At 47.6% G+C, this 22,625-nt stretch overlaps 1 protein-coding gene across 10 annotated transcripts in view; it reads right to left on the minus strand.

Annotated features, from left to right (window-relative positions):
* PDGFA (platelet derived growth factor subunit A) overlaps window positions 1-21,064 on the minus strand; it is a 44,831-nt gene extending 23,767 nt beyond the window's left edge. For 4 of the 10 annotated variants that reach the window (XR_012588629.1, XM_074597027.1, XM_074597025.1 and 1 more), the window contains exons 1-5: window positions 20,653-21,052; window positions 19,480-19,576; window positions 12,036-12,140; window positions 9,710-9,897; window positions 2,019-2,145 (exon numbers count right to left, since the gene is read on the minus strand). Coding sequence is in view for 7 of the 10 variants with exons in the window: in XM_074597027.1 (XP_074453128.1) it covers window positions 2,019-2,145; window positions 9,710-9,897; window positions 12,036-12,140; window positions 19,480-19,576; window positions 20,653-20,715 (580 nt within the window). In the remaining 3 variants the exon portion in view is untranslated. Of the gene's footprint in view, window positions 1-318; window positions 402-2,018; window positions 2,146-9,709; window positions 9,898-12,035; window positions 12,141-19,479; window positions 19,577-20,652 lie in introns of all 10 variants that reach the window. The other 6 variants (XR_012588627.1, XM_074597021.1, XM_074597020.1 and 3 more) reach the window with 4 other exon arrangements.
* Window positions 21,065-22,625: the final 1,561 nt, after the last annotated feature.

Consider the following 22,625-nt stretch of genomic DNA (forward strand, 5'->3'; position numbering starts at 1 on the left):
AAATCAATAATAATGAAACGAAAGCAGAGGCAATGGAACTTGAGATTTCAGAAGCTGAAGTATTAGCACCCTCCAAAAAAAAGAAATAAAAAAGGCAAGAAAAGGAAGTAGCTCGAGAATGTAAGATGCTGATGGTGATGTGGAGCTTAAAGGAAAAATACCAGCAGGTAGAATTATCAAAGCCAATCAAATCTAATCTCTTTGCAGCCTTGAGGTAGCAAGTGTCAAGATTTTGAACAGTGATTAAGTTGAAGTGATGATATTTGATTAAGTTTTCCAGTACTTGTGCTATTAGGGTGTTCAGCATATAGGTCCTACCTGAATATCAAATAGTTCCAGTAGGTTTTATGTTGGTTTTAACTTTTTTCGTTTCCGTTTTTTACCTGATTCCCTAGGCCTTCCTGTTAACATAAGGGCAGGGCTGGTAAAAAGCCCTAAAGTAATGCATTTCGTTGAACACTGAAGTAATAAATACTCAAACCGTTCACATTTCAAAGAAATCTCATTATCCTTTGCATTAAAGTAATAACTTTATAACATCTGATTTGACATTCTGTTTACAAAGTAATCATACAAAAGTAAAGAAATAATAAACAAAGGTGGCATTGCATACATCGTTTCCAAGATCCATCTATAATTACTGTTACCATGCAGTATTCAACATTTGCTTTCAGCTCTGTAGTTAAGCTATTTTCAGCTCACCATCCACTTGCTGGTGCAAGTTTTGTTCCTATCAGTAATTAAATCATAGGAATCTATATTCTTTCATGACAATTCCACCCCGTTTTTCACACACACCAGAAAGAAAAGCTTTCATCTTAAAATCTTAACTGCTTAGTCTTTGGCAATTAAAGACATTTTGGTAAACTGAAAATGGATCTAATGAAATTTTTTTTCCAAATAGAAGACAGAAAAAATATCAAACCATACACACATAAAAATAACCACTTTAAATGCGGTTTTGTCTACTCATAATTCAACCTAGTTTTGGCTAAAACACTCAGCTCACGTTATAAATTGATGTCCAATAAAATCACAGCAGAGGCCTAACTTTGCTTTTATACAAATTCTAATTCTTCTCTTCTGTACGTAGCAACTCAATTCGCTTAGACCAGATTTATGTCTCCATGCTGGAGGGAGACAGTACATACAGAAAACCCTGCTTTACCCAGCCACCTACGAAACCCATCACCTTTGGGCAGTTTTCCTAACTGTATTTACCTGCTCTTCACTGACTCTAATTCTGGGGCTGGGTCTGCCGTACCACCAAATTCCCGGCAAAGGTGAAAGCAAACTTTTGAGGCTGCCTTCAACCGAAGTCAGGAGAGAGGGCGGTGTCCTTTCTGTGGGAGTGGGTTTCCCAAATACGTGTCAAGTTCTGCATTGACTGCACCCCAGTAAGAGGATCTGAGATAACCATTTTAGGAGGGTTATGAAAGTCAGATTGAAAGAAAGTAAATATTTTTCCCCATAAATCTTTCCCCACGGTAACTTAAATGTTGTCTTGATAAGGCAAACTTAGGTTTAGCGTGACAACTGACAATAAATTCTTGACTGTATATAAGTAAGAAAACAACAGGAATGGGCAGTGTTGTTTCAAAACTCCTTACTCCTGAATATTCAATTTATTCCTAAGTGCTTTACATTCATTTCATTAATATTTTCCCCAAGGTCAAGTAAATCTCAGCCTTAGCCCTGTCTCCACAAAGTCTAAAGAGATTAGGCAACGGAGTTCACCAATAAGATGCAACATGAAAACCTTTAACTTAGTTAAGCAAGACCTGAATACTATCGGGCATTGATGTTTATTTAAAAGCTAACCTAATGAGAATTGACACACTTTAAACTTCAACTCCAAACTCTTTATCCAGCACAACCTGCCCCTCATTTTTTATCTTCAATGCACAAAGAAGTAGTTGGGAGCCTCTCTACTTCCAACTTGTTTTACATTCTTTACTAATATAAAAATCAGGTCCATATGAAATAGGCATTAATGCAAAAATAAAAGGAAAACATACCAGTTTCTTCTTCTCTATAATCTGAATTAGTATTTGATGATGTACAGGTGCATTCCATATGCTCTTCTAATCTCACCAGAACTTCTTTTAATTTTGGCTTTTTTCTAACATATTCCACTTTTGCCACCTATAAAATACGATGAGGTATGTACTGAGACACATTAACATAGTTATAGTTCAGAAGTGAAGACAGATAACTAGGTACCTCTATTTTTTAACGTAGCCAAACCCGTATAAAATGTTAGCATACTAATAATCTTTTATCTTAATTGTGCATCGTGTAACTATTTATTGCAGATTATTTGTTTATTCAAGTTCAGCAGTTTGAAACAATTTTCTTTCCCCTCAAGAGATAAAACAATTTCCCATTCATCTTAGTTTAAGTTTTAAGCAACTCAGTTTTCACACTTATCACAATAAACTTCATGCAGATTCAAATCAGTGGTGGCTCTTTTAGCATGACCTCCTGTACATGTTGTCCACTGGTCTTAAGCTGAAGGCTAACAGTGAAGGCAATAGGTTGGTTTGTAATCCACTTTGTAATTTACAAACTGGTGACTCCGGAGCCCTCTGAACGTAAAGTGCTCAGCCCTACAGAACCAGGACCTGAATATCAGCTCAGAAAGCACCAACCTCAATTGGTGCTTTCTACTCACCTACTCACTTCTTGCCATGACGTGGGACTTGTTTACAAGAGCTCCCATGCACTGCTTTTAGGTCCAAGGGAACAACCACTCACAAACCAGATCCAGCCTTTGGCTTTATTGTGGATAGCTGGCAGGTACACTATTTCTCTCCAGTCCATCCAACTGCACCTGCTCCACTTTGGGCCAAAACACTGGCATCCTTAAAAAAAAAACATCTGGAGGGCAAGGTGAGGTTGGAGGAAGCTGGAGAAGCTCTGGCTACGTGCAGGTCTCACATCTTAAGGAAACCAATGCAGAAGACAAGGAGGTTGGGGACGGGGGGATGCTGAACAGGAGGACATCCTGACCAAGTTACTGTCGGTGGCCAGGAGAGGAGGAACGATGCAGGGGGCAGGAACACTGCTGTGCTGGGGCGCTAAAACGGGTTGTGGGATGCTGGGCACAGACTTGTGCTAAGTGTAACAGGCATGATGGTTATAGCTGTGCAAGGGAACGTGGCCTGATGTGGGCAAAGAGAGCGCTAGACAGTGTGCAAGGGGTCCAACGTTTAGTTTACAACTTTGTTAAACACTGCACAGATAGGTGATAATCATCTGCTTGAAATGGAAATCACCGAAATGAGATCAGGGCTTCTCAGCACTCATGATTTATCTACCATTTCACAAAAGGGGGCTGCAACGTGTCTGTCCCAGCAAACAAGAAGACTACATAGAACAGGTATGCGTTATAAATAAGATAGATGAGGAAGCAGAAGATTGTCTCTACAAAAGTTACATGTCAAAGCCATAAAGTCTGATCAACCAAAAGCCAAAGTTAGTACCAAATACAGCATCCACAATTACACTAGATCCTCCTGGTAATGGTTTACTTGTGCATTTGGTAGGGATTCACTACAAAAACCGTTCCCTGGCCATCCCAAAAATGGAGCAACAGTGTCACAAAATGAAAGTGGTGGCTGGGAAAAAACCATCACATTCCCAGTTCCCAGAAACACTCTTTTGGCTCTGTGGACACAAACTACCAAGAACCTCTGAATGGCAGGAACAGAAGGTAGGGCAAAATCCTGGCCTTTGAAGTCAATGGGTGATCTGCCATTGCTTTCATGGAGCGAGGAGTTCAGATCCACATTCAGATCCACACTGCCTCTTCTGCCAACAGGATCTGGAGACAATTTTCATTTATCGAGCAAACAAAAGTTGCAGAGAGACAGATGCAATATTTAAAGGGTTCACATTAAAAGGTATCTTCCAAAACTGTCAGATCGCCATATAAACAGGTAAAGAACCGGCCGTAGCATACAAGAATGCTTTTGCTGAAAGACTAACTGCAGGTCCAAGCAGTAGGTTTCAAAATCTCCTATCAGAATGCAACTCCATCAAGCCTTTGAACGCAAAGATTTGAAAATGTATGGTACAACTGAGTCATCTGGCATCAAAGGATGACTAATCCTTAAAATTTACAAAAACAAACAGTAATTAAGACACCTCCATCATCAGAGACAAAGAAAGAGACCCAGCAATCACGAAACAGCTTTCAGACCTGCCATGCTTATTACAGCTGTTAGAATAAACCAGCCTTATTGAAAATTACATGCAACAAAAATAAACTGTAATCAAGCTTTTTAAAGTCTGTCCCTGTTTTGCTTGGTTTTCCAAACCGAAAGATATATGCAGTTCCTGTGGCTATCTGGTATAAAACAACAGTTAAAAAAAAAACCAAAAAGATAATACTTCGAAGAATAGGATAATGAATTTATGCAGCAATGTAAAGCTGGTTTTTACTGTACTGTAGTTAAAATACAATCCAGCATACATTCCACTCCCTTACTTCATGCTACACAATTTAAAGGAATGTCGTTTTGTAAGATGTTGCAAATATTCAAACTGAAGCAGCACAAACCAGACAAATTGCTGTGCTGGTATCATCTGGTAACACCTGCTGCCACACAGGATCTGTATTAATGCTAATCAAAAATGATAAAGGTTGCAGGTCCGATTTTCAGTGAGCATAAACGGGGACAGCTATGCTAACAGCATGGGGTTTGGCCTTGCGTTAGCATCTTTTTTCTTCTTTGTATTTTTCTCCCCGGTGTTTATCTGGTACAGTTACTCTCAAGCGTGCTACCAAATGCTTTGAGATGGTTAGTCCCCAACAACCAACATCAGCTTCTTTCTTTTACTTGTCTCTAACGCAACAAAACTAAAAACCATGACAACCTCAAATCGTCCAAAACCACAAAATATCACTGTATAAAAACTCTCTAAGAGAAAGACAGTGAAATAACCAACTAGCTTAGTTAAATGGTGTATAATCCGTAGCACCATACTTGCATCTCTGTATCCTCCAGGTACTACCCTGCGGATGGTGTGGTGGTTAAGTAAAAATGAAAATAACATCTGATAAAAATATGTGGCCTAACAGAAACCTCATGGGAACACCTTTTCTAGAGCTTCTCCAGGAGAGATGAAATCAGGGAGTAACAGCAGGAAAAACACAAGACTGTAAGCAGAAGCGTCCAAAACACCTCTAGCGCAAAGCCAAAATTTATCATGGGCAGGAACTTGCAAGAGAAGCCTCAGTGCAGAAAATGCCTCACAACAGCAAAACTCACGTGGCTGAGAGCTAAATACAGCTGGGAAACGGGGCAGGCAGGCAGGATGGCGCAGCGCCTGCCATGGCACCAGCTGTGTGTGCCTGCCCTGCCAGGCGGGATGGGAACCGGCGGGGAGGCCTGGCAGCCACCCACCCTAAAATACCCAATAAAGACATTTACAGGGCACTCCTCTGGCAATTCCCTACCTCAGAAAGGCCTGGTGCACAGTTATTTTGCGGGGCGGGGGGGGGATCAAGAGAACTTTCCCTGCAGGGAAGCGAGGCCCACAGGTGCACTGTCCTGTCAGCACACAGAGAGGGGCAGCCATGTCAGTGCCTGGGGCGGCGGGAAGCCCCCTGAAAGCACCGGGCAGGGGGAAGCATGGCCATGTCAGTGCCGGGGGCAGCGGAAAGCCCCCCTCACAGCCCCGAAGCCGGGGGGTACAGCCGGGCCTGGCCCCGAGGCAGCGGGAGATCCCTCAGGCATCGGGCCCGCTGGGCAGCACAGTCCCTGCAAGCCGTGAGGCTGGGGCGGCCACGGAGCACACTGGGAAGGCGCCAGGGGAGAAGCATGGAGGGTCCAGGGCAGAAGCCACCGCCAAGGGCAGTTTGGCAGCACCTCAGCCGGGGCTCAGCTGGAGGAAGGGTATGGGGGCAGAACAGGAAGGTGCTGCAGCAAACACGCTACCCCTCCAGGGGGAAAATGGCTGACAGGGCATCCCTATGTCCTCTCTCTGCAAAGGGGAGCAGCCACCTTGCCCTCTGTCAGGCGATACGCGGTGGCAGGGGTTCCTCTCGCACTCTGAGGGCACCTCTTTGGTTTTCCATCTTGTCTTCACCTGCATCAGGGGCTTCCCTTGTTTCTCCCGTTCTTAAATCAACCCTCGATACCTGTCAGCTGGACCTGCCTGCCAGTCCCACCAAGCGCTGGCAGTCATCTCCAGCCAAACCACGGCTAAAATCAAAGTGCTGTTTACCCTAATGAGAGGAACAGTCACTGAAGAAGAATGTTCTTAAACCTGCAAACATTGCACACAGTCATTTTACCTACACATGCAATTTGTTCTGCGAGGCCTTTTTAACCCCTTCAGAGGCCAGGCAGCTCTGCTGAACAACTCGTTTTGAATTCCTGCATTTTTTTCCCATCTCTCTTCAAAACCTCCAAACAACTCGCAGACGAGAGCTGAGGAGCTGCTCCTGCATTCCTTCCTTTCCAGCTCCTTTTCTCCACATCCTTCCTTCATACTAATTACAACCTAGTAAGAATATACTAGGTTAAATTTGCCCAACTCATCTCAACATCGAGTATTCAGAAATGGCTAAAGCTGGTATGGCTATGGCTCAAGGCCAAGCAGAAGGCAAAGCTGAGATAGATGGAGTTATTTAGCTCTTGTTTCTTAGTTTGGAAACGAGCATTGCTTCAAACAACCGTAATACTCAGCTTGGCTATTCAAAATTAGCAATATAGGCAGGATTTGCTCTATAATATTAACTGGATTTTGCTGCCGTGACCAAAACCATAAAGAACATCATGCTCAGCATTACAAGAAATCTCATGGGAAGACTCAGTTCAGAAACCCCCCAAATAAATTATGGACTGGTACTTGGTAAATACTTGATCTCGCTGTGCCGAAGCAACAGAATCTGCAGATGTTACTGAAATGCTTTTGCAGACAGAAGAGGAAACATATCTGTAACAGATACCAGCACCCCTAACTCACCAACCCCTGTCACCATTTCTCTATCAGGAGAGAAATGCAATTCTTTCCTTCCTATCAAAGAGCAACTCCCAACCAGACACTTTATTCCAGTCTGATTTTCACAGCACTGTACAGGTCCAGTTTACTGACTAGAGATTTCTTTAGGCCCAGAAGACTGTGCTCCCGTGGGCTCACTCTGTTACGGTGCAGGGAAAACCCACCTTTTATTCATCTACCCCATGAAGGGGAAATCTTAGAGGACCCATTTTGGGGAAGCTGTTCCACCAACACTCCTGGCTTGGAGCCTCCCTACAGCTCCAGTTCCACAAACCCATTAACAGTACTTCACTGACCAAGGCGCGGTGAAGGCGAAGTAAGGACATCCCCGAAGCCTACAGCCTTTGAATCCTGTCCCCAAGAAAGGAATGTCCTCCGCTGCTCCTCCCACACTGCCACGGCCGTCTCTTAACCTTGACTACAGTGGCCCTCAGTAAGACAAAGAAAACACCCTTTGCTTTCGCCTGTTGGATGATGCAAACCCACTTGCTGACCTTTCTGGGTGAACATTTTTCTAGTGTGAATGGGCCAGCTATGAGCTCACTACCTTGTCAATGAAGAGGAAGTGGGGAAAGCCTTTTCAATCTTTAATCAAAAGAGGGCTTTTATGCAGTCTGACATCAGGGGAAAACACAAGACGGCCTTCCAACCGCACTGCAGGAACAGCTGAGAAGCCTCTCCAAAACCGTCCCCCCTACCTTTCCAGCGACCCTCGCTCTGGGCCAGCTACTTAATGGCATGAGCAGACATTCAGCTCTGAACCTGGGACTGGCAAAAGGCTCATAAAACCATCAATTATATCAAAGCTACAAGAGGATCTGACTCTGGAGGGCATAAATATGGATTCTGTTCAGAGATTTCTGGTGTGACAGTGGGGTCAGCCTACAACCTTTACAATGAACATCCTGTTCCTGCTTGACCTCTTGTCCTTTTTTTCCCTTCTACTTAATGACTGTTTGGAGCAGTCTTGGAGCTTGGAAAAAAAAAAAGGCCTCCAAAGCAGGCTGACGTATATTGATATTGCTGGTGGCAATATATTTACACAGCCACAAAGAGCAGCTGCTCAGCTAAGCCTACTTTTAGCTTGCGCCCTACTAAAATGAATGCAAATCTAGAAGCACTAAAACCATACCAGAGGACTGAATGTGAAACAAAGATTTCTCTAACGTGGCGGTGGGCTGGGGAGGCAGCCCCAGCAATGACATCCTGCAAAGCTGCTGCCAGTTTTGGAGTTTGCAGCTTCCAGGGAAGCCTCAGTGTCCCCAGCAGTGGGGGACCCCAACTGCCAGACCCCTCTCTCTACTGTCTTCCCCATCACGGCAGGGGTAGGAAATAAGCACAGGGTTGCAATTTGTACACAAGTACCAACAGCAGGTTCACAATACACAGCTGAACTGTCTGCCGGGTGCCTCCAGCTGCTTCGTACCTACTAGTTGCTACCCAAAATTAACTGGAAGCTGTATCGAACCCAAAGGCAACAGCACTAGATATTATAACCCTGAGGAACTTTGCTGTTTAGCTCCTACTCTGAACGGCTCAGAATTGTAGTGCTTCAACTTCCCCAGTTTGTTCTCAGCCCTTGAATTACTGATCCCAATTTTTTCCTCGTTTTTAATTGTTTCTGCAAAGTGTATCCCCCAAAGGAAGGGCAGCAAGCAAGTGCAAAGTGTAATTACTTTTTGAAAGACTGAGGAAATCTGTTCAGATGTTTCTACAGCTTATTTGGGTGTGAAAACATTTTTAAACATTCAGAAACAGAAAGGAAAAACAAATCCTTCCCAGATGCGTGCCCATGTGTATGAAAAACAATGAACTGGCTCAGATGCCGTATTCTGTGTTTAGGACATACAGCACTACGTGGGTTAACAGCACCTTTCTCAATAATTAATCCACTGCAAGTACAGTGATCGGCATGTTGTGCTGGGCGGTTTTATGTTCAAGAATGTGTTGGGTTTTTTTAAAATTCTGCTCTTAAAATACTCAGGGCCAACAAGAACTCAGAGTCTTAACAACATAAATGCTAAGTGTAAGTCTAATCTCCTACATGCAGATGTAAATCAACATTACTTGTTTAAATACTGATAAAAATTAGAACACTGTGAAGCCAAATGAACATAAGAAATATTTCACGTAATATTTACTGGAAAATTGCAACAGGGATTTTGTCTAATGAGTAAATACAGCATGAAGCCGTTGAGTCTTCTATCCCTGGGGTAAGATAATTTGAAACACATTTTTTCAGATCAAAAGTGTTATGTTGTCAAATGTAAAAGCCCAATTTAGGCTGCATAATATTCAATTAAGAAAACAGCATTCCATACTGTGATTTATTTTTTTTTTAAGTCCAATGCCCCTTGAGTCATTTTATCTTCTTAACTTTCAGATCTGTGCTGTGAGAGAGATCATGGGAAAGACACAATCGACTTTATTTTCATTACGAAAGAAGAAAAACCTAAAGGGAATCCTGTGAAAACCAAACCCAAGCCCAAGATTCTCCAATGATCATGTAACTTGAAAAGGCCGTCCGCTCACTCGAAACAGAGAGGAGCGTTGTACCTGACCCTGCGTTGTACCTGACCCATCCATATGAGGATGGGCAATAAAGACCCCGGTCAACCAGAGCAGCCACAAGAATATCTGGAGCTTTCAGACCTCAGAGGAGCCTCCTGGGGCTCTGCAGCCACCACGCGCTCACCTTGACGCTTCTGTGATGTATCCGCGAGGGCTGGCACTTCACGCTGCTGGTGTTGCAACAGCCCGTGCAGCGCTTCACCTCCACGCAGGGCGGCCATATCAGGAAGTTGGCAGAGGTGGGATCGATCTGACTCCGAGGTATCTCATATATAACCGTCCGTGTTTTGCAGACAGCCGGGATGGCTTCCTCTGTGAACACAAGAAATTCACACTTCCAGGTGAGCAGCTGCTCTCACCTCAGGGCACCCCAATACTTCACAACACCGAGGTACGAGCAGCACCTTTAGCTGGCGCTGAGAAGACGTTCTCAGTTCCCATTGCTGGCTGACAGGTCGGTGCTGAGCACCGTTTGCCCACCACTGAGCTGTATGTGCCAGCCTAGAGAGAGGCTGGACTCGTTCCCAAAAGCCCAGCCCTAAAATGAGGGTTTGCCGTGGCCTGGCTCCCAACATAGCTCAGAGCACATACCATTAGATAAGACAATCCTGGCTCTTCAGAAGTGCCAGCAAGCCAGGAGCTCCTCCAGATTAGATGATCCTCCAACACAGCCTCAAAGCCACTGCCTACCAGCAGCTGTTGTTTTACAATTTCAGGGCCATGACTGCACACACGTATTATCACACAAACATGCAACACCTGGCAAACCCCACCACAGGAGTTGCACTGAGGACATTTATATCACACCCAAATTGGCTGAGCTGGGAAACAACCTGGACCAGCTCAAAACTTCTGAGTGTTGGGTTTCCACTTCCAAAACCTGAACATCCCCGCACCAGGGAGTCTGGTCCATCTGCCAACCCAAAGGGCAGCTGCCGTTTTTTTGAATGAAGGTATCAAAGCTTTGAACATGCTGGGTTTTATTTAGTCTGTTATTTCTTGAATGAGGCAAAACCGTAAGAGTAACATGATGGGAAAACCTTCAGCTAAGCCAGTATCCTGCTGGGCTCGGGTGAAGTGAGCTTGTGGAGGCCAGCAGCTTCAGCCACATGAGGATCAAAAAGAGTAGCCCTGTACTGCTGCATGATGCTGCCATGAAAAATCCAAACCACGTATCGTTCTCAACCTAGGGACTGCCTAAGGAGCCAAGCTGGTAATTCAAAACAGCCCAGAAAATAACAGCAATTGCAAGGACAACTTCTCCTCCAAAGGGAGCTTGGATTTTTTTGCCTCACGGTGGAAGCAGTGATAGCTTTGGCTTAAATGTGTCAGGGAACTGAAATACTGCCTGCACTTCTTCAGTTACTTCTGAAGTACAAGAAGTTCAGGCCTGGCCTGTGCCTGTAACATGAAAATCTAGGCTTAGTTTTGAAAGAGATGCATTTCAGCCGGCTAAATAGAGCGAAAATTCTTCTTCTCGATCCCCAGTGCCATGGACTCAACAAAATTAACAGATCCAATACTGCAAGATAGCTGGCAACTCATACAAGTTATTGAGCATATCCAGTTCCCACTGACTTTTATGGGCGGCATTCAACACCTTGCAGGGTGAGGTGCCAAGTGTAGCAGACTGTTTCAGAACCGCTGTTCTCTAGAGGCATTCAATGTGACGAGCGCGCTTGCCAATTCGCACTGCAAAGCCACGCCGACAGCACGCTGTGCTATCTACTGCGCGCCACCACAGCCGAACGTACTCATACATTGACTCCCTATTACCTACCATAGATCAGACCACAAATGTTTTCCACACTCAAGTGGAATGGTAAAACACTCGGATCCAATCAGATGAACAAGCATTGCATAAAAATCCTACCCTAAAATTCGTTAACATCTCTTTATATTTATATTTGGGCTCGGTTGGATCACCATCATTTCTACTTAATAAGCAAAAAAGTCCCCTGTAAACATGCCTGGTGCCCTATGCAATGACGGAAATCAGTGTCCCAGCATTTCCGTCAATGGCTTTTAATTTTTTGGATAAACTGTTTTTTTCTTTTTGAATAAAGAGTCAAGCTGTTTCCTTTTGTGGAGCTTCTGTACTGAAAACTCTACCAACTGTTGATGTTTTTTAAAGCACACTGCTGTAGTTGTTCCCCACACTATGAATTATACATTGAATATCACAGCATTTTCTAACCAAGGTCTAGCTTTCTAACATGCTGCAACAAGACAGTGAATGTAAAGAATTTGTGCCTGTCTGTCTCCTATGGACATCCTCCAGAAGACTGCTTCTCAGGCAACGGCCCATTTTGTGCGAAAAGAAAGGCAGAAACTAGAAATGGCCTTTTTCCTTTGTGCGCGTCACATTTTTCCAGTGAAACGTCCTGCTTGGCTGACCAAAAGCACCCCCTCTGTTTTTACTCCCCAAGTACAAACAGCTTGTTTCTTACCAATGCTTCTTTTTCTGCGAATGGGCACAGGACGATTCTCTTGCGCATGTTTAGCAGAATGAACGCTATAAGACCTCAAGTTTGTCTCTGAAACATCCTCATATCCTAAAACAGGAAAGAAAATATTAAACCTCAGCTACGTTATTCACATGAACGTCACTGCAGCGCTGTTCCATACGTATACATCTGTGCTGCACATATGCACAATACCAAATCCTGCTGCAATTAGTCTAATGTAACTCCTGTCAATGCGATTGCAAGGGCATGAGGCAGGGAAGACACAGGCATTAAATGTCACGTATAAGCACGCACAATTTTATTCTAATGTCCGTTTTACTGAAAGTCCCCAGAAACAGTGCACACCGTGACACAAAACCGTACCTAAAGCAAAACAGTTGCATTTTTATGTGAAAGGCATAATAAAGCTTTTCTCACTGGAAAGGTGTAGAACAATAATATTTCACGTGAAATGTTTCTTTCGAGAAGTTTTTTTGAAGTTCTGACAGGAGGCTACAGTAGAAAATAAGGTATTACACACCCAGCAGCAACAATGCTGCCTCTGTAAATTTTCTGCTGCTTGGTTTTCAGGGCAGTGCTAGGACGGAATCAAAAGCAAAAAGTAACTCGCATGGGTTTCCTTTTAGCCTCTCTGTTGCAGAACAAATCCCCTGTGAAGTATCCTAACCTTTGGAGGGGCATCTGAAGCTACTGCAAACTCTGGGACTGCATCCAGGCTTGTCTTGTTCCCTAAATAAGCCTACCACATGGGTTAAAGGGCCATGAGAAAAAGCAAAGATGGAAAACTTGGCATTTCATTTATCATAAAAAACAACAAAGTAACTGCTCCAGCTATTTGGTTTTGTTAAGTGAAGCAGTCCGGGTCGTGTCCCATGCAGTGGGGTTCCGAAAACGACAAGCACGATCTGCAAACAGGGGATGAGGAAGCTGTAAGCAAACTGGGGACAGCACACAGATTCCAGTACCCCCAAAAGGAAGGTTTTTAGCACTCTGCTGCTTGGAGTGCCCCCTGTAACACCACTGGAGAGTTTCAAGGTTTCACTGTTGGCTCCAAAGAAAACTGTGATGTACACTAAAAAATGTACAAGGTTATTACACAGAACCCTCCCTACATGCTACCAGCATCCCACACCCCGCAGTCTTCTGCACCGTCACGCTCCCTGCTTCCAGCTCCTTTTGCATCGACAGTTGACTGTGACTCTGGAACTTGTTTTGTTCTCAGCTTTATGAGTAATGCACATCCTAAGGGTCTGCCCTACAAACAAACTGGCTCCTCTTCTCCTCCCTCCAAGAAATCCTGCCCTGAGGAGCGCACAGAAATCACCTGCAGACGGTGAGGACACTGGTACCTTCAGCACCTTACAGAGAGCTCCGTGCCTCTGTGTCTATCTTCGCCCTTTGGCAAATGCTATCGGAAGTAGCTAAGAGAAGATGAAATGGGAGGTCCAAGAGGTAGTGCCAGCATCACCCACTGGTCCTGTCTATTTTCCTAACCAGCTGAACAGATCCTCATCTGAAATAAGTCAATGTGAAATCTAGACTCACAATTTACCCAAGCTGGCTCCTGCCTTCCTATGTAGAGTGCTTGTTTCCCACTGATTTCAATGAGAAATTCTGGAACCTGATTAGCTGGTAGCGTGCCTTATTTGCAGTCCTAGTCCTTTAATGTAACACAGCAATGACTAATAGATTTTATTTCTGCTTTTATTGTACTCCACGCTCCAGAAAACTCATCATTGGGGTAAATAAAACGGCTCACCTGAGACCCCACAGGAAGCTTGCGACTGAGCTGGGGCACGGAACCAGGTCTCCCGCATCCCATTCTGATGGCACCAGGCCATTCACCTGACCCCAAATGGTGTTCTGCAAACAGGATCCCCAGGATCCCTTCTGACCTTCCTCCAGCCCTCTTCCACTTCCTAACGCTCAGCCACCCAACACCTTCATACGGCCCTCCTTTATGGCAGCTCCGAGCCGCCACAACCTCTCCCTCCGTTTGAGGCAACCAAGTGATCCTCAAGAGAAAGCAGCATGAATTCTGCTCGGGGTAAGATCCAAGCTAGGCTCAGAGCAAGAAGCATCTCTGTCCGCATGCAAACAGCGTTTAAAAAAGATTAAAGACTCTAATCCGAACTGCTTGGTGGGCACAGACATTGTGCTGAAAAGAGAAGCTGTCGATGATGCCAGCTCTATGGTAGGGCTGAGCCACGGGTCCTCATTCCACGTTCAACACGCTGGCATCGCTCCCTTCTAACACGACTGATTTCTTGCTGTCTTGTTTAAAGAAACTGGTAAGACTAAGGGAATGGCATGATCAGCTAACCAATATGTTAAGCCATGTGCTTATATATAACTGCTCAACTCAGCTGCAATTAGCCATATTCTATCATCATGTTTATAAAGCAAAATGACATGTCGAGGAGCATGTGTTGCTTATAAGATGATTTCTAAGGTGAAGAAGGCCTCTGGCTCATACTGTATCTCACTGTCTCACTACATATCTTAGGCATGTATATCATTTCCTAAGTTCATATCTCACTGTGGGGGTTAAAGAAGAGATCTACACAGCTAGCACAGCAGACTGCTCAACAAGTTCCAGTCAAGCCTCAATGCATTATGCAACACAAATTGTATTATTTCTATCAACACAGCATCAACGTTGGTTTTTTTTTTTTCATAAACAGAATTATGGAGCACATGGCTGGTGCCAGAAGACACTGTAATGCTAAAGGCACTTGGTGTCCCCCTGGTCCTCACAGGCACTTGGAAGGAGTTCCATTTCCCAGTGAAGTCAACAGGAAAATCACTGCCCTTCAAGCAATCTTTAAGTCAACGGGAGTATGGCCTGAGCAGGACTGCAAAATCAGAAAGCTGCCTTTGAAACCCACACTTGGCCCTGGATGTGTGGCCAGAAGACTTTCTTTCACTCCACTAACAGAACGATGATACAGTAATTACAAATAGCACTCTCTAGTTTGACTTTAAAAGAAGCCTGCTACCTAATTTACAATCCGGCAAAAGGATTCCATAACGAACCACGTCAGAATTTGCATCCATTTTTCCCCTCAATGTGCTGACTTGGGAGGATGAAGTTGCAGGATAAGGTGTTTCAGCTCTTAGCAAAGGAAATGGGAGTTTATGGGTGCTTAGCGCCTCACAAAATGAGGCTTGGAGCAGAAAGCCTAGAAACGGTGGTTCTTACTTTAGAAATTGAACACGGCTTGTCACTAAGCGAAGATGGAGGATGCTGCACCGAGCCAGATTAATGCAGCTCTCTTTTAACGTTTTAATAATAAAAAAATGTTTTCATGGCAGACGATCAAGAAATTTCTCTGTAATCTTTTATGTACTGACAATGTATCAATGATGGGTAGAAAAACTCTTGCAATTAGCCTTGGTCAATCCACTACCGTAGCTGAAACTGTTCTTTTTTGTCAGACTGGCATTCTTCCACTGGGTCGTGGGGTACAAATCACAGAGTCCCTGCGACATTCTGCCAATATGTGATTACTCTTCTCCCCAGATAAGCATGTGGAAAGCATCCTAAGACTACTGTTATTTTATATTTTATCAGTTTCTACTTTCACATTGCCATCTCCTTCCCAAACAATTTTACATGAGGTACAAGCCCTCAGTCTTAACACAAACCCTTGCAGATGTCACTTTGATGTGCATCCAGAAAGTAGAGGTCCAGGACTTCTAGCGCCAACAGCAGCAGCTAAGGAAATTCTCATTATCTCCTTCTTTCAGGAATTCAACGTGAGGTACAAAAAACTGAAATGGTCTGTCTTACAAATGGGTCCTAGAGCCAGAAAGCCCAAGGCAACGTCAATCTGTTTGTTTGATCTTCTTTCTGGATGATGCAAAATATGCCCTTCTGACATCCAACTGCAGAGATAGATGTCATTAAGTTTTCAACTTTGATCTATTAAAGGAAATATTAGTAGCAGCCTGCAAGATCCTGTTTTGTTTAGGGTTTTTTTCCCCTTTACCTAGAAGTGATGGACCAACTGCAAAGGAGGAGTATTGCCTCTGTCTGTCTCGGGGAAAACACAGGACACGGGGCCGATGCCCACCTCTCGGCATGTTTAAGGGGTGCAAGGGAAGCCAACACGCTGCATTGAAACACCCTAAATCTCAGCGCTGCGCCAAAAGCCACAAAGTCAACGGAAGATTTTCCAATCGATGGAGCTCTGCAGCAAACTTCACACTTTTTCATGGAAGCACACTGTTAATTTAGAACGTTTCTCCACTTAACAAAAGCTTCTCTGCTAGTTCTTCATCGAAGGCCGTTACATTCACATGGCCTAAGGTGACCCTGTGGCTGCTGCCCTCACACCGTGCCACCGAGCACGCTCGGCCCCGCGTCGCCCCACGCAGGGAGATGGCTGGGGGAAAATCTGTTCCCAGCGGGAGGCAAACATAATAGGTGATGGAATGAACTCTACCTCCCACGGGACAGATGGGAGAGGTGAGGCGCGAGGAGAAAAATCACACTGCTGAGCCAAAGAGAACTTCACAGGCGGAATATAGGAAATGCCCCCGTTTGGGTGAGTTAGTCTGTTAGTAGTAAAACTGTACTCTGCACGCTACAGCTGCCGACTTCCCGGGCTCACGCACGCTTTCTGTTTGAAACAGGGTCAGACTCTGCTCTCCGTCACGCCAGTGAAGCTCCGTCGCTGACTGCGGATCCCAATCACAGCAGATTAATACAAGACCCTGTTTTATGAGAATGTTCATGTTGCCTCCACAGGGGTTTCTCTTCGAGTCGGACATGCAGCACTGGGCTTTGACAAATTGGCCTGGATTTTCTTTTTTGAATACAATGATAAGCTCCATGTTGGGTAGTGTTTTTCTTTAAGTAATATGCCAGATGGTCTGGGGGTGTGGTTTCTAATTTTATGAAGGGGGTTATCAGTCATCTCTGCGTTACAATATAGAGACCAAATCTGTCAGAATAGAAGAAAAACCTGCCCACTCTGACTTACAAAACTTACTTTTCCAATTAAAAATATATGCTTTGCATTGCAGGAGAGAAAATGACTGTTCTTCCCTCACTTTCCACAGATTCTGCCTTGTTACTCAGGAATATCAGACATTTTCTGCATGCATGCCTGATCCTGCAAACTCTTCACCTACAAATCACTCTTAATTCTCAAGTCCACCCACCGAGTTTAAACGGGGCTACACACATGCAGAAGGACTGGCAATACCATGCACTAAAACGAGGGAGAAAATAATCACTGGGGTGTTTTTATTCTGAGCCCCCCTTCAAATCAGTATACGCCGTGAAACAGAAATGCATCTACTGTACAAGCCCTCACTGAACTAGCCCTTCCCTAAAGGCAATTACAGCCCTTAGGAAACACATTTCAGAAATATCATCTTACCACTGACAACTAGAAAACATTTGATTTGCTAAGCCAAGCTAATACTAAATATAGTAAACAGGTCCGATCCTGTTTACTGAAGAAAACACGGTAATTTCAGTGTTTGATTAGTCACTCCGATAAACCCTTAGTAAGAATTACTCATGCCAGTAAAGGCTGCGGGACTGTGCCCAGAAAACGTAAATGCGGGCAGTAAGAACCGGTGGATCTCTGTGAAGATCCAACCCTGCCCCTGTGGCTCAGAAAAGGAGCACACGAGCAAGAACGGGGTGAAAGGCTGAATATTTTGTGTTTATTTTTTAATATTGAGTTCATGTCTTAAGCCACTACTGTTTCATGTTGAAATAGTAAAATATTTATGCGTGTCGTTTCTCTAATGGTTTCTAAACTAACAAATTGCACAAAAACAGCAAAATGAAACGGTAAACTTGTGTCTGACCTCTTCAATTTTTGGTCACGCATCCTCTGGTTAATATTTGCCACGAGGTAAATAATTATTTTCTGAAATAAATTTCTCTCCTCTGCTACGTCTACCCATTTATTCAGCTCCCGCCATTGCTCCACTTGTCTGCTTGATTCTCTTGCAACGGAGCCATGTGAACTTTTGCTCTCCTTGTAAGTGGTATTTAAAAATGAAGCATGTACTTGTTACACTGGGGTATTTGAAAAAAAAAAAAAAAATGTATTCTGGTAGCTACAGCACACTGACTCAAACGCAGAAGAAACAGGCAGCATTTTAAAATGCCAGCGCCCAGATTCTGCAAGAGCAGCCCAGCCTTCCACCGAGTTCACTGGGAAAGAGATTTGAGCGGCCGAGCACTTGTCTGGTCCAAAAGAGCCTTCAGTGGGGAAATGTGTATTGCATCCCCCCTCCCTGTTGTGAAAGCTTCTTTAATTGCAGCGATAAGCAACAACGATGCAGCATTGCTCTCCAAAAATATTAAGCCGGTGCCAACAGATCTGGTAATTAGTAATTAGCCTCTCTGGTAAAGTGTTGTGCAAGAGAGAAATATTCCCATTTTCAGCGTAATGGGAAGCCGTTTGCTCCCTAATCACAGGAAAATTGAAAGCTATGTCTGTGAAATATGTTCCTAGTGCTTTCCTGCTCATTAATACAGCACTACACAAAACGCAGCAAGTTAAACTCTAGAAGGATCCTGCAACACTGAATGAAGGTGATTGAACCTGGCACAGACTTTACAAAAATACACAGCATATGGTTTAAAAGGAGATGGCCCAGTACCAACGCAAGCAAGAACTCATTCATTTTTCTCCGTGTTTGCTCTTCGGAAAGATGCAGGTTCCCCCTGGGCACATCAAAGGTGCCGGGTTTATTCTCTCTCAACTAAGGGAAGAAATCGCCAGGAACAAAGTGCATCAAGTGAAACCAAACGATAAGAAACCCAGCGATACAGTGCTTCTAGATCTGATTTACTGCTGCAACGATCTGTTTGAACTGCACGTTCTCACTACACCCATTTGCATGCCTAATGATGCAGAAAATAACCCTGCACTATTTTCCTTTGGAAAAAAAAAAAAAAAAAAAAGAAGTGTATTTGAAAGGGTAAGCTTCATATGCAGGTTCCTGTTTAAAATCAGCACGGACGGTTTATTTTCCTTTTAATAAAGCCCAGCGCTCGAAGAGACATTACTTCATTCATAAATATTGTTTCAAATATTTTAAATACCTCTAGGACAGTAGTTTAAAGATAACAGAGCGATGCAAGACCAACAACAAACCTCACGGAAATTCTTCTCCGCTGAGAGACCCAGAGCTATGAAAACCCCAAGGGCCACCAGGTCCCTCTCCACCCCGAACGCCCCCCCCCACACACACACACGAAGTTTTAATCCCGATCGGCCCCTTGCCCGCTGCCCCCCCTCGAAACGAAGCTCCCCACGGCGGGGCTGCGCGGGGCCGCCCGCCGGAGCGCCCAGACGGGTGCGGGTCGCCGGGCCGCGGCCGCCCGCGGTGCCTCCCCCCCGGGGCGACGGCGGCCGCCGGCGCGGAAGGAAGGAGGACGGGACTAATTTACCTACGGAGTCAATCTCCAGGAGGCGCTGCAAGTCGCGGATGCTGTGGATCTCGCTGTGCGCCAGCCGCTCGATCAGCTCCTGCGGGATCTCGGCCTCCTTCAAAGACACACACACAACACACCGCGGGTCACCGCGCAGCCCCGCGCAGCGCCCCTGCGCCGCCGGGGGTCCAGCGCTTCGGGGGTTTATGGAGGGTGCGGGGTGTTTGCTGGACGCGTTTGGACAAAGCGGGGGAAAAAACCCGCGCACGCACACACACCCCGCTCCGCCTGCGCGCCCGCGGGAGCTGCGCGCCGCTCGCCCAACCGCGCCGGGGCTCGCCCGGGCGGGCACCTCCCCCTGGCCCCGGCCCAGAGGAGCCGGTGCCCGGCAGCGCCCGGCAGAGCCGCTCCCCCAGCCCCGCTCCACGGGGAAGCCCACCCCGGGCAGCCGGCTGAAGTTTGCCCAAGCGGGCGCGGAGCCCACCGCGAGCGCGGAGCTCCCCCGGGCCGGGCCCGGGGACCGTGTCCCCACGGGGCCACCGCCACCCTGCCGCGGGTCCCTGCAGCGGGCCACGCAGACCCGCTCCCGGGAAAAGTTCCGAGCCGCCGTGCAGCGCCGAGCACCGCGCTCGCCCCGACCGGGGCCACCTGTAGCCACCCCGAGACGTGGCTCCGCGCCCCCCTCCGCCCCCGAGCAGCGGTGCGCGGGCGGGCTGGACCCGGCCCTCGCCGCTCCGAGACGGGGGATCGTCAAAAAGCGGGGAGGGGCGGGTTTTTTTGGGGCAGGAGGGGGGTATTCACCCAAGTTCTGCCCGCGGCACTAACGGTGCCCGCGGTGCGCAGCGCCGTGCGCCGCGGGGGCGGCCGCTGCCCGGGGCTCCGCGCACTGCAAACAGCCGCAGCACGTTTGCGCCCGCGGGGCGTTAATATATATATAATACGTGTGTGTGTGTATATATATATATATAATTTTTAAGGGCAGGCAGCAGCGGCGGAGCGGAATGCACGGTCATTCCCCCTCGCCTCCGGCACCCACGAAACGGCAACTTGCCCACAGCCCGGCCCCGGGCGAGCGCTCCCGGCGCGGCGATGCCCGCGGAGCCCAGGTGGGCAGCCCGGCCCCCCACCGACACCACCACCACCGCCACCCCCCCCGGGGCAGCGGGAAGGCAGGAAGCCGCTCTCACCTACCTCGGAGCCGGTGAAGGACAGGTAGCCAAACCCTATCAGCAGGACGCAAGCCCAGGTCCTCATCGCGGTCTGGTGCACTTGGGGGGCGGCGGGGAGGCGATGGAGCGGAGCTGCAGGCCGGCTCCTGCCGCGCAGAAATTCAGGACCATCCCTCGGGGGCACGGCGGCGGGGCGGCGCGGGGCTCCGCCGCATCCAGGGCGGGCCGGGGCTGCCTCGGGGCGGCGGGGCCGGCTCCGCGCTCGGTAGGATCCCCCCGGCTGCGGGAGCGCGGCCGCGCTGCGCTCCGCTCCCCCGCTCCTCTTGGCTCCCGGGACTAGACCAGCCGGTACTTCTGCATATTTGCTTAGATCAGACCAAAGTGAAACCCAAGGAGTCGATCCGGAGCGCAGCCGAAACGCCCATCACCTGTCTGGGCGGCTGGCCCCCCTCGGGCGGGCGGCGCTGGGGCCCGGGGCCCGCCTCCCCCCGCCGCCGCGGCCTCCCGCTCCGCGCCGGCTCCGCGGGTGCGCCGGCCGCTCCCCCCCCGCACCCCGCGCTCTCGCCACGCTCTCCCCCTGCCTCAAAAACGGGGCGGGGGGAGGGGGAGGAAATTAAAAATAAAAATTAAAAAAAAAATCTTTATTGGTACGGATCGAAATGTTTCTCTTGCTGAGAACGGTCCCGCTTCCCTCCCCGGCTGGGGTGAGGTTAAAAATAATAATAATAATAATAATAATAATTAATTAGGAATAATAGCAGTGGTGAGGAATCGGAGCGATATTGCAAGATCTCGCGGGCTGCCTTGGTGCAGCTCCTTCTCCACTTTGCACGGGAGAAAAAGAGGAGGAGGAAGGAATAAAAAAAAAAAAAATAATTAAAAAAATAGATAGATAGATATGCAAGACGGTTTAAATCCCAAGGGGATCGGAGACGAACTGCAACTCCTGGCGGAGGGCGGCTCCGGGCGGCTGGGGAGCGGCGGCCGGTCTGAGCGCGGCCCCGGCGCGGAGCGGCATATACCGCTGCCGCCCCGCCATGCGCCTCCCCCGGCCCTCCCCCGCCGCCAGCCCGCCGCGGGGGCGCCGCCAGCGCGGGGCCGCGGGGGGCTCTGCCCGCCCCGGGGGGCGGGAGGCAGCGGGGCAGCCCCCCGCACCCTCTGCGGCAGCGGGGCGGGAGCGCTGCGCCACGGCCGGCATCCACCTTGTGCCCCCGCCTTTATACGGGGCGGGGGAGATCGCCATGGCCACGGGGGGGGGAGGGCTGGGTGGGGTTTTTATCCTTGGTGTTATTTTTAATTTTTGACTGGGGGGGCCTCGCCTTTTGCAGAAGGGGTTGCGTTGTGGGGGGCTTTTTTTAACGCCGCTTCTTCGCCGCTGTGGCGGCGCGGCCGTCATTGCAAAGGATACACACACACACCCCCCCCGTTAAGAAATACAAAAGCACACCCCCCACCCCCCCCAAAAAAAAAGGAAAATAAACAGAGAGCGGGCGGGGGCGGCGGTGCGGGCCCTGCGGCACCCGGCTGCGGCATGCGCGGGTGCGGGGCTCCCCTCCGCGGCCGCGGAGCCGCCGCGCCCCGGGACTCCGCCGCAGCCGGTCCCGGCCCCCCGCCCTGCCCAAGCGGCCGGAGCCGGGCGGCGGCCGCGGCTTCTCCGCCCTCCCCGGGAGAAAATGCCCCCTATTCCCGGCGCGGATTGGCACAAGGTGCCCGCTGCACCCTGACATCTCCCTGAACTCATTGTGATTTAAATAACAGCCCTTTCTCGTCCAAACAAAGCATCCTAATAGCAGATGCAAAGAATTCGGCTCATCTGAAAATCCAATAGCATTTAAGTGGATTAACTGCAATAACACAAGTGAGGAGTGATACTATCCTTCATGGAAGACAATAGACTGTAAATGCACAGCCAGGGAGACTTATCCTTTCATCTCTGAATTTCCTTCAGCATTTCAAAAGCGAATGCTTTCTAGAAGCCCTGGAGGGGTTTGCACG

Source organism: Larus michahellis, chromosome 8 (genome assembly GCF_964199755.1).
Source record: "Larus michahellis chromosome 8, bLarMic1.1, whole genome shotgun sequence".
Taxonomy (NCBI): domain Eukaryota; kingdom Metazoa; phylum Chordata; class Aves; order Charadriiformes; family Laridae; genus Larus; species Larus michahellis.